Source organism: Conger conger, chromosome 3 (genome assembly GCF_963514075.1).
Source record: "Conger conger chromosome 3, fConCon1.1, whole genome shotgun sequence".
Lineage (NCBI taxonomy): Eukaryota > Metazoa > Chordata > Actinopteri > Anguilliformes > Congridae > Conger > Conger conger.
This window is the reverse complement of record NC_083762.1, coordinates 70078028-70091936: the sequence shown is the minus strand read 5'-3', so window position 1 is coordinate 70091936 and position 13909 is coordinate 70078028. Positions and strand designations below refer to the sequence as shown.

Sequence of the window (13909 nt, the reverse complement as noted above, 5' to 3'; positions counted from 1 at the left end):
TCTTTCAATAAAGTATAATTACGTTTTCAAGAAAAAACTAAAGTTCACTTGGTAAACCTAATTGATGAGTGGAAGTATCTACTAATAGGTAGATATTTATGTTTTCTTTATCCTCATCTCTTTAACCAATTCGTTTTATATGCAAAACTACAAGACTAGAATCGTTTTGATGCAATCCTGTTGAGTGGCCAGCCACACCATTAATTTCCTTTATATTTTTTATGCACAGCAAGTAAGAAAATTGGGACACTGGGTTAGGGGCGTTACTATGTACATGACAACTGTGATATTATTGGTCGACTGAACACTGCCGTAAAGCGTCGCTGAGTACGCGGGAGTTTTTTTTTCTCGCGGCAAAAAGGAAAACACCGGCTTACCCTTCAGAATGCTTGAAAATTTACAATGAAAATGCTATGAGTACGTATTATATGTTATTACACATTGTTTGTGGATATTAGAGCAAAATCAAATATCCACATGTAACATTCGCGAGGAGAATTTTGAGAGGAACCGCTGCCCTCACTTGAAAATAGTAAGATTAGCATGTGCACAACAGTTAGCTAGCTAGCCTGTGTATTATCAGACATAGCTAATTTAAGTGTTTAACGAGCTGCTTTAACCCAACGAAAGGGGAAAACAAACGAAAGCGATGGCATCGGTAGATGTGGACAGTATCAAGTCGGAACTTGATATGTTCGACATCGCCTGCGAAGACGAGATGGTCCTGGAGAAAAGTGAGTAATCTAAAACCATATGATTACAGTGGTTTGGCAATGTCTGTCGTATGGGTAGCTAGCTTGCTATTTTGGAATATATGCGACGTATCCTCTATGGCTGATTTTCGAAAGCTTAGAAGCTAGATACAGTAAATTGTTGGAGGTTTTGATTGAACATCCCATTATTGTTGTGTACGTTTGGTGAGAATCGTTCCCTTGTTGATTCCCGTGTTGCTAACTAGCTAGCTAAGTAACTAACTTCCATGAGATCGAGGGATACAAGTTATACCATACGTTTCTGGATAAGCTTGCCTCGTTAAAGTCGAATACATAGCAAGTGAGCATCAATGATAATAACGTACGTCAGGTGCCTTTCACTTTCCACGAACGGTGGCTTGCCAGTTCGTCGGTGTCTCAGCCGTTCTCTGTGATCCTCTCCTGTCAGTGATGGAGCAGTGCATGTGTCACCGGCTGCAGAGCGAGGGCATCGTGCTGGAGTGGGTCGCGTTTAGCACCACCAAGAACGGGCTAAAGCTGAGTCTCGACACGCTGGAGAGGTTTGAACACGAGGTGATTCCGATAAGGCTACTTTACGACTGGTTTATGCTGACAGACTTTCGCCAGCAAATCCATGAATGAAACCACTTGAGACAACCAAAACCGAAGTGATGCGTCTTAATCTGATATGTCTTCAAATTCTGCAATATGTATACCAATATTGTATTGACAAATAAATGCATAATATTTGTGACAAGTCTTCCTTCATAGTGCCTTTTACATGATCTTGTTTCCACATCATGCAGGTGCTGAATAAGAAAGTCAAGTCCAGGCCGAGCTTTTCCAAGAAGGATGAGACCCTGAACAAGACCAGAGATGTGAACTCTCTGCATGACCTGTATCCTTTCTACAATTCATGTCTTGTCTTGTCTTATCTGTCCTTTATTATTTTCCATGTTTGATGTGCTATTTAAAACAAAAGTTTAAAGAGAATTTTAGAGCTGGCTAACTCCCATCTCACAAGTCAGTGTGAGGAGGAGGGGCATCGTGGGTAATGTTGGTTAATTAGCAGGGAAAATATTCCTGAGCCAAGAGCCTATATTTTGTGTGTTGGTAAAGATTAGGCAGTGAGTAGTGTGTGGCCAGATCGCCCGGCTCTGTGTGCGTGTTGCTCCTTTAACCTCCTGTGGACAGGATCAAAGCTGAAGAGGAGGAGGAGGACCTGCTGGACTCCTACTCTACTCCTGCTAAGGTGAGTCTACCTGAGACACTCTCTCTCACACACTCACACTCTCTCACACACACACACACACTCACACTCTCACACACTCTCACTCACACACACACACTCTCTCAAACACACACTCTCACTCTCTAACACACAGGCACTCTCACACTCGCACTCTTTCACACACACGCACTTGCACTCTCTCACACACACGCACTTGCACTCTCTCACACACACACACGCACTCACACTTTCACACACACGCACTCACACTCTCACACACACATACACACGCACTCACACTCTGTCACACACACACACACTCTCTGTCACACACACACACACTCTCTGTCACACACACAAACACTCTCTGTCACACACACACACACTCTCTCTCACACACACACACTCACACTCTCTCTCACACACACACACACACACTTTCTCACACACACTCACACTCTTTCACACAAGCACACTCTCTCACACACACACACACACACACACACACACACTCTCTCACTCTCACTGTCACACACACTCACTCACACTCTCTCGCTCTCACACACATTCTCACACACACACACACACACACACACACACACACACACACACACACACACACACATTCTCTCCATCCAGTACCAGTGTAATAGACTGACTTCACTGGTGAAGATGCAGAATCACAAACAAGGGGTGGCTTGAGTTTTCCAAACTCTCACACTATGAGAGATATCTATAATCAGACCTTTTAGGCCGTTTGATGATGAGTCCTCTTTTCTGCACTTGTGAAAGAATAAAAAATGCTTTTACCAGAAGGTCTGAAATTAGTTCTTGTACACTATCGAAGCAAATATTCTGACAAGCAACCAGACTTTAGGTTTTTTCTGTATTTGTATGGCTTGGGTACCTCTCTTTTTGAAGTGATAGTCAACAGTTCAAAAGCAATTAATTTTAGATTGCCTACAATCTCAGGAAAGATATGAAAATACTTCATAATTGCTTGCCCTGTTGATGTTGCTGCAGTTTTCTCATAGTTACTTGCAAAATGCATGTTATGAAAGTGTCTAGCACAGTATTTTTCCACATAAGTTTCCACGGTCCAAGCTATTTGAATAGTCATTTTGCATTTTCTTGAAAAAAAAAAAAAAAAAATCTCCTGAAAAATCTCTCTGGGTCATGCCGTGCAGATAGATGTGACCAGTAGGTGGCAGTAACGCTCTGCATTGGCCGTTGTTATGTAGGCAGAGGACTCAGAATTCCACATGCTGGTCGTTATACGGACTCACAGCTGCTAATTGTATTTCCCATGCTGTAGATACAACCATGACAAAGATGTAAAGACTACAGTAATGTTTTCTGCTGCGGTTCTAGGCTACCTTTGCATAATAATATCGGGGTGATTTAGCTGTGAAGACTAAAGAGTGCAATGAGAAGTAGTGAAACTTCATTAACAATTACATTCACTCACTTTGTCAGTCTGAAAAACTACCTTTGTGAATGTAAGTGAATACTGGATAAAAGAGCTCAAGTGGATATGAAATTAAAATGCTGATGTTTGTGCGTTAATACGAAAATGTTTCTTTTGAAGGGGTCCCAGAAGAGGGCCCTGACCACACCAGAACATCCACGCTCCAAGAGGGGCACATCTGTGATGCCCAGCCCCCGGCAGCTCCTCTCTCCTGCCAGTTTCTCCCCCAGGTAACCCCCTCCTCACCCCCTAACTCACACCGGGGCAAATGCAATGGGGATAATGTCCGTTGTGATGTCACCCTGCTTGGGAACAGAATGCGTCAGTAAAGTGCAGTGCGTTGGGACCATCTAATGGAATAAAGCCGACAATGATTGAGGACGCTCAATCCATACTTCCTGGAAGTAGCCAGAGAGTACACACCAATCGTCATCAGAATTTTCTGTTGGTTGTTACCAACGTATTATATGATTGGTAGAGCTGCTCAGCTTCTTTTCTATACAAGGTGACATAACAATTGATATCCCTGCTTTATTGTCCCCGACTCACTCAGACCTACTGCTGCCATGGTTTCCTAGCAACCTTTCTCGCCTGCTTACCCTTCTCTCTCTCTCTCTGTTACCCCACACAGTGTGACCCCCTCTCAGAAGTACAGCGCTCGAGGGGCCCGGGGGGAGGTAGTGTCCACGTTCGGGAAGGTCCAGGGGGCCCAGTGGAGGGGTCAGAGGGCCAGGGGCCCCATCAGGGCTGAGCTGCTGGAGGGCCCAGAGGAGTCGCTGGTCGGCAGCTACAAGTTCATGTTCCAGAGGCTCCGAGACGTCCGCGATGGTGCGTCTCTCCGGCCGGTCTTTCCCCTGCTGGTCTTCCCCTGCCGGTCTCCCCCTGCCAGTCTCCTCCTGCCGGTCTTCCCCCTGCTGGCGGTTAAGCCTCAGCCTTATCTACTGCTAGTTTTGTGCCAGGTTCCTTTCAGTGGGGCTTACGTTACTTTCATGCATTGCTGAGATTTATATCGTTCTGTTTACAATCCTAAAACTAATATTTGCAGTCCACACGTTGTATGCTCGCTGCTTATTGGTGTCTTGGAACTATTTTGTAATGTTACGGAGGACAGATGTTAATATTGCCGGTCATTCTTTCTAGTTCATCGCAAAGTCACTTTAAAACATGTAAATCTGGAGATGTGCAGAAGTATTCACCGTGTTTTAATTACGGTGAATACGTTTCTGGTTAAACTATATATTTTTATGTTAAATTTACTTGTGTGTAGGGCATTACGCCTCCAGTGCACCTCTCAGACCAGCAGGAATGGGGATATTGGGGACCAGGGCGGCCAGTTGGTGGGACTGGGAGCTGGAAAGGGGCCCTTTTTAAAAAGTATATAATTTGGTGTTTACTGTTCCCTCCAGTGCTGGCTGAAAAGATGGAAGAACTAGGGGAGGAGCTGAGGTTACATTTCAACATCGAGGAGTTCTCCCCTCTCTCACTACCGGCACAGGTACTGCCGCCTCTGTGTGCCCACTGTGAGGCTCACCCTTACTGTCACACGTGCTACCCTTACTGTCACACGTGCCACACTTCTGCTTTTGGGGTAAAGGTAATGGGGCGGGACTGGCTTGGACTTACTGTAAATTCAAGTCGGGTCAACCGTATTTATAAAGCACATTTAACACAACAGCATGCTGACCAAAGTGCTGTACACAGTTGAAATAAGATCCATGAAACAAAGTAAAATGAAACGTTACACGCAATTGCACATCACTGGCCAAAAACCTTTCAAAGATGTTAATTCCAAATGTGAATGGCGGTGACCAGCTGGGTCCAGGGCGGCTCCCGTTGGTTTTGGAATGCCCCGCACTGGGGCGAGGGCAGCGGTGTTGGGGCCTGAGGCAGCCCTCTCCCCCTCTGTCCCCCTGCAGGACAGCGTGACGGTGCTGGGGCAGGTGTGCTGTGACGGGAACGGGAAACTCAACGCCCAGTCTGTGCTCCTGGAGGCGGGGCAGGACCAGGGCGGGAGGCAGGTGCCTGTGGACCTATCAGAGCTCACAGAGTTCTCCCTATTCCCAGGACAGGTGAGGTCACTGCCCTGCAAATGAATAAATGTTCCGCCACAGTAACTTTGCCTTTGTTCACGGCAAAGTAAAGCGGTGTGAGTGGGAAAGCACTGACTCAGCGTCCGATTAGCTATTTCCCACATTGATGACAAAGCGACGGGGGTGAAGAGTTAAAATAATTGTAACGAAAGTCGCCACACGAGACGAATAAAGCCAGTTGCTTTTTAAATTCGCGTAATTTAATATCGGTATAACGCGTGTGACAGGATAACAGATGGTTATAATTTTCTCAAAGTCATTACTGCAGAGAACGGTCTGCTGAACAAAATGAGTAATGCATAATGAAAGAAACTGAAAATGGAAGAAGTGGCTTGTGTTCTTTAGTTTGAGGGCACAAGGTCATGCAAGGTCATATCCGGAGTGCCACAGCCCTCTTCCTGATGAAATGACTCCCATTTGAGCCTTCCGGAAATTCTCAATATGACACAGGAGATGTCGGTATACTGTGTTAAATGCAGGGCTGAACTTAGTTAATGTTACGGAAGCATCTTAGGCATTTCGCTCAAGGCCAGAGTGACTTCCAGCGAGTTAAATCAGCAACATCCCAAAGGCCTGTGTGCTGTGCCTGATATGGCAAAGTAATCCCCATAAAACGCTAATGGCTCCATCTTGTAATCGGCTCTCATATTTCCTGAGCGTAGAGGCACTTGTATTTGTCGTTGCTTCTTTATCAATAAATGCTGTGACTCCTGGCTGTCCTCCATGCTGTCGGCCTTATCGTGAGCTCGGCCCAGAAGACACACACTAGGTCGCTGCCTGCGTTATCGCCATGTTGAATGCAGTTCAGGCTGTCCCTGGAAGCGATCCCAGCCGCTTCTGAGCTTGAGTGCCAAGGAGTGGCTGCTTTCTGTTCTGTGTCACATAGGCTTGCACTGTTCCTTCTGCGTAATAAATCGCACATGAGTAAATATGTGAAGTATGCTGTTGGTGTTGAACACGCTCTACACTGCTGACTTGGGACGGGTCCATTTCCTCCCCAGCTCTGAGTAGGTTTTTCTGAACAGTTTGGTTAGAAGTGGACTTTAAAGGCATTATTAAGTTACCACACGCTGTGTGTGTGTGCGTATACTGTGCACCAGTGCAGCCCAACCCCGTTTCTGAGGAATCTGCGGCCCTCTGCGTTTCTACGTTTTCATTTCAACCCTAACGTGCCACACCTGATTCTACTGTTGAGTGGCTGAATGAGATCTCTAGCTATTGAATGAGGTGTGCTTTGCTAGGGTTGGGGTGACAACCTACAGGATGACATATCTCCAGGAACAGGGTTGGACAGCCCTGCTGTATACAGGCACACACACACACACACATTATTGGTTTTCTTACTCGCAACCATGAGCTGTGAATCACTCCCTTGGTGGTCTCATCCATGTATACAGTCTAGCGTGGCTTTCATGAGCATGAAAACATGTGAACATTAGTCCTGAAAGCTGTGCTGTTTGTGACAGTCCTCCGTGTTCCACAGGTGGTCGTCATGGAAGGGATGAACACATCTGGACGGAAGTTGATGGCCTCTAAGCTGTATGAGGTTTGTCCTCTGTTCTTTTTCCACTGCCAAAGCTTTGAAATTGGGGTATGCCTGGGCCCCACGGTGTGCTGGCGAATCACTGAACTGAACTTTAGTACATTACATTACATTAATGGCTTTTGGCAGACGTTCTCATCCAGAGCGACGTACAGTTGATTCGACTAAGTAGGAGACAATCCTCCCCTGGAGCAATGCAGGGTTAAGGGCCTTGCTCAAGGGCCCAACGGTTGTGCAGATCTTATTGTGGCTACACCGGGGATTAAACCACTGGGTGTCCTTGCGTGTCCCAGTCACGTACCTTAACCACTACGCTACAGGCCGTCCCTAGTAGGAGCAGTATGCTAGTGCGCGGTTTTGAAAACGGCCTCGCTCCAGTTCGGGTGAATGGACGCAGCAGCTGTGTCATCGCAGGCTGTGGTGGAGAGTGTGTGCTGTACTTGCCTGCACACTCGTGTTGACGGCGGAGGTTACAGAAATGGGCGAGGCTGGAGATTATTATTGGCTGTTCCAGATTGGGAGAAAAAGGGAGGAAATCCTAAAAGAAATATGCTGTGTGTGTTTTACTTCTGCACTTTGTATGCGAGTTTCAAACGCGGCTCCTTAGAGGCCCGAGGAGGGAAAGCTGGTATTGGCATCCACCTCCGAATTTCGTCATTCCGTCGTTTACTCCATATAATGTTTTTATTTATTTATATGTGTCTGTTTCTGTTTTGGGGGGTTTTTTTGCAACTGGAGTTGACTTGCCGTGTCTCACTGCTGTGTGTGTGTTTTGGGGAAGCGTGAATGGAAAGTTTTTGCGGTTTAATTATATCTGGGGGATTGCTTGGAACAAAGCGTGCCTGTGCAGACACCACTGAATGTGTAATATTGTGTGTTAATTCTGTCCGCAGGGGATACCTCTCCCGTTCTACGCTCCTGATGAGCAGAGTGATGAAAAGGTGGAAGGTAGGGAGTATTCATGGCTGTTTCAGCACTCTATACCTTCTCTATAATGGCATTTGACCAATAGCATGTGGCTAATGTCATTCTGCAGCTTGATTTTGGGTTTCAAAATTCATATTTCTATCTTCGTTCTGAAAAACAGCTGCAACTACATAGTACTCTGGCTGATTGATGTGATGTCGTCTTGTAGTTACCACGCACTCTGCTCTTGCCTTTAGCCTCCACGTCCTCTTTGGGAACATCCTGTCTGTAGCTTTCACTTCAGTAGTGCAGTTTTAATTAGCTACAGGGCGGCAGAGGGAATCTAAAATAGATCAAATCACTTAGCAGTGGTGTGTAGTTCCCTCACCCCTGTATTCTCACCCATAGTGTCTACCAGTGACTGTTACTCAGTGTGGTGAATATGATACTGTATCATATAATGATTAATGAAATGAGGTATTAGGAGCAAATACCAGCAGACACTGCGACCCACAGGATGTCGAGTTGAGTAGCGCTGCTTTAAACAAAACCTCCCGCGCACGCTCACACGCACACTCACACACACGCGCACGGCCACAAACGCACGGACACAAACACACATGTGCACACACACATACACACACACACACACACACACACACACACACACACACTGTCTCACTCTCCTCTCCTTTCAGATGATGAGCCTGTGATGGTCATGGTGGCCTGTGGACCGTACACTCCCTCTGACAGCCTGAGCTACGACCCTCTCATCGACCTCATCAGCCTCATCGGCCGGGACCGCCCTGACGTCTGCATCCTGGTCAGCCACAGTCCCTCAATCTCCCCCTCTCCCCTCCCTGTAGTGGGGTGGACTCCATGCTGATTTCACACAGTTTAACTCACTCACCCATCTGTGTTCTTCTCTGTTTCCCACAGCTTGGCCCCTTCGTGGATGCCAAACACCATCAGATAGAGGTAACCACCAGCCACTGTGTAAACGGTCAACGAGAGCGTTCGCTTATGGTTTGCCTCTGGAGGCTGAGGCATAGAAACCAGCAGCTCTACAGTTAAACGTATCAATACTCAGCAGAAGTAGCAGAATGTACCGGAATTTGCATGTGTTGCCATTTTTCATAGCTTGTGTAACTGTGCAGTGTGGAGTCAAGTGTTAAATGTGGGTGTTTGTTTCTGAATTGCAGTTCCTTCAGGCACTGCTGAGGAAGTGGAGCTAGTCATGACAGTAACTTTTCACCTGCTGTGTGACATCTCTGTAGTCCATGTTGTGTGTAGTCCATGTAGGCACATACTTGATTCATTTTCCCAATTATATAGATGGTCCCTTTGCACTATTAAAACAAATGGAAATTCCACACAAAAGTTGAATATGTCAAATAGGCCATTGTTGAATGACAGTAGGCACTAGTTTCCAGAACACCATGGAAATAGTTTCCAACGCACACTGTCCCTCAATATTATACTTTACAAATTTGGACAGAATGCGTGCCGTAATTTCCAATGTGTGGCGGTGCATTTCATGAAAATGTTTTGTGCAACATGCAAACTCCATGTAGATTGCAATCTAACAGCAAGTTGTGACGGGCCATGCCGAAATGTTTTGCATAAGATGGCCTGCCAGTTTGGCAGGGTGAAATATGTCACTGACACCAATGAAAACCTGTTTGTGAAGAAGTCCCTTTATTATAAATAACGATACAACGAAAACCAGCGTGACTGGTTCTGAAAGTCTCTGCTGCCTGTTTTATTTTATTAATTAATTTATTTATTTATTTATTTAAGCGTGTTGAGGTGTTGCTCACTAGCGCCAGTGTGGTGGGCTGTAGTATGGGCCTTTATAAGCCACTGGTACCGGTGCAGCCAAAATAGGAAGTCTGTCATTTTTCCCCTCAAAGACTGTATTGAAAAATGTAACCACAATAGGTGTTTTTATGTAGTATCTCCTCCTATGCACAACAACCGCACTTCCAATGTTTCAAAATGCTTATTGCAAGCCCAATCGCTGGTGTTGCGGTCGCTTGTCCTTAAATTCAGAAAATGAATTTTATGCAGTTCTGTTTCAGCAGAGTTGCTACCGTGCTTTTTTATTCCAAGCAGATGAACTTGGGGGTTTTCAGTGACGTACAGGATATGAATTTACAATACAGGAAGCCCAGACTCCTGAGGGAATGCAGTAGTGCTATACAATACAAAAAAAATATCCTCCCTTTTCATTTGAATGCAATATGTCACTCAAACAAAATAAATGAATGTCAGGAACAGTAGCGAGATGTAAGAATCATCAGCGATGGTAGTCAAGACTAAATAGAAATGCAAATCCTATTAATGACAGTAAAATTGGTGGCAGGGTGACCCTTGAGGAAATTGCTTTGAATTGAACTTACTGTCCTTCTGTCGTTTATCCGGTGAATATTCTCAGGATTCACATGGAAGTTTTGCATTCAGAGGCTGGGTGTGAGTACAGTAACCTTTCTTCATTATTTTTTTTTTTCTTCACAGAAATGTCAGCTGACAGAGACTTTTGAAGCGGTGTTCTCGAGATGTGTGGACAGTATTGTGGAAGGAACAAAGGGGTATGTTCAGAATTCATTTCAGTTCAGCATATGCGGCAGACTGACATAACATTTTGTGTTTTTCCATTGAGCCATTTTGATCCAGTCCCACATCTCATATTTAACTGTAATGTGCCGCAATTAGAAAATATAATGAGCTCCCTAGTTGAATCCAGCGTATTGTCTATTTAGTATGTAGTGAAGGCAAGGGAGTCTCGTCTCCGGTGCTAAACGCTGCTCTTGTCTGGCCCCGTCAGACTGGGCTGTCAGCTGGTGTTCGTGCCCTCCCTGAGAGACGTCCACCATCACTTCATTTACCCACAACCCCCCTTCACCCTGCCAGACCTGAGCAGAGAGGACTCAGAGGTGAGACTGACAGCTGTCCGCATGCAGCTGATTACCAGGGAGGGAGCTGTTCAATTCTGTGCTCTTGCGTGTTTCCTTCTGATCAGGTTTGCGCTGATGTTGATCATGTGGTTAAAAAAAAATCTGCCTCCATCTATGTCTGTGAGAGCCAACATAACTGCACGGCAACATTTTCGCAGTTGAAGCCATCTGTGCTGTGGAAAAGATGGTAAATTTAGGGAGCCCGGTGGAATAGAGAATTCAAATTAGAGTGTCGACATTCAAGGGTAATTACTAGTGCTGCTGTGTTGGAGTCATTAGCACGTTTGGAGAGGTGTGTGGGGGGGAGGGGGGGGAACTGAGGCTTTAGTCAGGGTGGGGGAGGGGGTCATGGTATGAACCTGTCGTGGTAGTGGTGGGAGGGAGATCATGTTATGAACCTGTTGTGGTATTGGTGGGAGGGAGGTCGTGGTATGGACCTGTCGTGGTTTTGGTGGGAGGAGATTATGTTATGAACCTGTCGTGGTAGTGGTGGGAGGGAGATCATGGTATGAACCTGTCTTGGTATTGGGCAGAGATAGCATGGTATGAGCCTGTCGTGGAATTAGGTAGAGATAGCATGGTATGAACCTGTCGTGGAATTAGGCAGAGATAGCACGGTATGAACCTGTCGTGGAATTAGGCAGCGATAGCATGGTATGAGCCTGTCAGGGTATTGGAGATGAATGAATATGGAGAGGCAGCGGACCGTGAGCGGTGAGCTGATGTCAGTGTGTCATGTCATGTCATGTGTGCTCCACAGCGCGTGTCTCTGGTGTCTGACCCCTGTACCCTTCTCATCGGGGGCGTGACCTTTGGCCTGACCTCAACCGACATAATCTTCCACATGGGGGCGGAGGAGATCAGCAGGTGAGGGGCGGGGAGGGGGGACAGGCAGACGCACAGGAAACCCACACCAGCATAAGCAGATGTCCAATTTAAATCACTTCCTTGCATTTGTGTCTATTTTATTGTTCTGTTTGTGTGTCTTGTGTTTTGTGTGTGTGTTTGTGTATGTCTTTTTGTGTTTCTGTCTGTGTTTTCTTTGTATGTGCATGTGTGTGTTTTGCATGAATGCGTTTGTGAGTGCGTGTGGGTCTGTGTGTGTGTGTCTGTGTGTCTGTGTGTCTGTGTGTCTGTGTGTGTGTGTGTGTGTGTGTGTGTGTGTGTGTGCTTGTGCTTGTGCTTGTGTCTGGGCTCTGACTTCATATAAATGTGTGGTTCTATGTTGCATTCCAGCACATCTGGTTCTGACCGGTTCACTCGCATCGTAAAGCACATGCTGACACAGAGAAGGTGAGCACGGGGTGCAGATGTCAGGACCTGGGATCAGGGGGGAGTCAGGGGTGAATTAATTCTTGCATGCCATATTTGCAGTACTTTTGATTTGTTGTCCTAGACAATGCGTGCATCTGATGGGTGGATTTTCCAGTTCAAATTAAAATTGTTGCTGGTGCTGTCATAAAATTATTTCTAATCTTAAGATTAGAGTATTGACTGAACTGAGCTTGCTTTATCCGAGCCAAATTACTTGTCCTGGTACTGACTTAAGTATGTTTTTCCCATAACATGAATAATAGAGTTATCAGAAATCCCACCCTTTCAATATGCAATGCTGCATGTGGACGTTGTCTCACTGATGTTGTTTTTCTTCACGCCTCCTGTCCTGCTGTGCAGTTATTACCCTCTGTACCCCCCGGCGGAGGAGGTGAACCTGGACTACGAGCGTTTCCAGATGCACGGTCTGATGCCCCTCACCCCCGACGTGCTCATTGTGCCCTCTGAACTGCGCTACTTCATTAAGGTACCCTTCACAGCCACTACTGCAGTCCAACCCTGTTCCTGGAGACCTACTGTCCTGTAGGTTTTTACTCCAACCCTAACACAGCACACCTTATTCAACAATTACAGTGGGGGGCTGCCCAACCCTGTTCCTGGAGATTTACTAACATGTAGGTTTTTACTCCAACCCCAACAAAGCACACCTCATTCAACAGCTAGAGCTCGGCTGTCCAACCCTGTTCCTAGAGATATACTGACATGTAGGTTTTCACTCCAACCCTAGATCTAGAGGAACCGGGTTGGACAGCGCTTTGCTACAGGAACCGCTCACCCCCCAAACCCAAGCGGTGATGCTGCTCTCTTGCTCCGTACAGAGGAGGAGTAATACTGTCATGTTTTGATTAGCTAGTTTGAAGTAGAGCGTGCCAAGTGCTGACCTGTGTTGCTGAGAGGAGCAAAACTGCAGTGTGTAATGAACTGTGTGTCCAAGGAGATTTTGCCCCTGTTGGAAAGGGCATCTTCTCAAATTACTTTCCAATTTGGTAAGAGGCCTATTCTTTATTGGGGAAAGATATTTATATTGTGGAGAATGGGAGCATGTTGACTCATTCAGCATCTGCAATCTGAAATGAGCAAATTCTCATAATATAATTGTACTTTTTTATTATTATTATTTCATTTTTTTAGAGTAGCCCTTTAAAAGTTTAGACAATCACCAAAGTGACTCTTCTCTGAATGGTAGCTTAAGCATTGTTTCCTGCTCTTTTAAGGATGTCATTGGCTGTGTGTGTATCAATCCTGGCCGACTGACCAAAGGACAGGTGGGCGGGACCTACGGAAGGCTGCTTATCCAGCGAGGGCCCTCATTGGCTGAAGGAAAGAGACAAAATCCATGTGTTGCCGGTCAAGTGGTGAAAATCTGATTGTGGTTTTTTTTCCAGTTCTCATCCCAGTGTACAGTTCTAGTTTAAAATTACAGGATTCCTCTTATGACTCCAATCTCTAAACCTCAGTGCTGTGTCTGTTTGTTTGTCCATTTTGCGTTTTAAATCCGACAGACATCAGATTTCTTATTAATTTCAATCATATTTTTCCAATAAATTATGTATTCTCATATCTGTGGTTCCTTCACTTGCTTTTCTGATGTTGAGTGTATCTGCTTGTGTGCATGAGCGTGTGTGTGTGTCCGTGTGGGGGTGTGTGTTTTCTTTGTGTGTGTTTG

The 13909-nt window shown here is 45.7% G+C and overlaps 1 protein-coding gene across 2 annotated transcripts; it reads left to right on the top strand.

Moving 5' to 3' along the window:
• The first annotated feature begins 314 nt into the window (after positions 1 to 314).
• pola2 (polymerase (DNA directed), alpha 2) lies at positions 315 to 13801 on the top strand. 2 transcript variants are annotated; one of them, XM_061235817.1, is made up of 19 exons: positions 315 to 417; positions 631 to 734; positions 1162 to 1286; positions 1520 to 1611; positions 1908 to 1965; positions 3533 to 3642; positions 4044 to 4240; positions 4819 to 4907; positions 5329 to 5481; positions 6986 to 7048; positions 7939 to 7993; positions 8650 to 8774; positions 8891 to 8929; positions 10469 to 10542; positions 10779 to 10887; positions 11669 to 11775; positions 12145 to 12201; positions 12583 to 12709; positions 13458 to 13801. In XM_061235817.1, the coding sequence occupies exons 2-19, from the start codon at positions 650 to 652 to the stop codon at positions 13608 to 13610; spliced, it is 1818 nt and encodes a 605-aa protein (XP_061091801.1). In that variant the 5' UTR covers positions 315 to 417; positions 631 to 649; the 3' UTR covers positions 13611 to 13801. The 2 variants fall into 2 exon arrangements, with proteins under 2 accessions (XP_061091801.1, XP_061091800.1); XM_061235816.1 differs by having other exon boundaries at positions 324 to 734.
• Positions 13802 to 13909: the final 108 nt, after the last annotated feature.

Coding starts and splice junctions, on each gene's coding strand:
- pola2 (XM_061235817.1), top strand. CDS start 650: ATGGCATCGGTAGATGTGGACAGTATCAAGTCGGAACTTGATATGTTC. Junction 1,612..1,907: donor GTGAACTCTCTGCATGACCT/GTATCCTTTCTA, acceptor TCCTGTGGACAG/GATCAAAGCTGAAGAGGAGG. Junction 4,241..4,818: donor GCTCCGAGACGTCCGCGATG/GTGCGTCTCTCC, acceptor TGTTCCCTCCAG/TGCTGGCTGAAAAGATGGAA.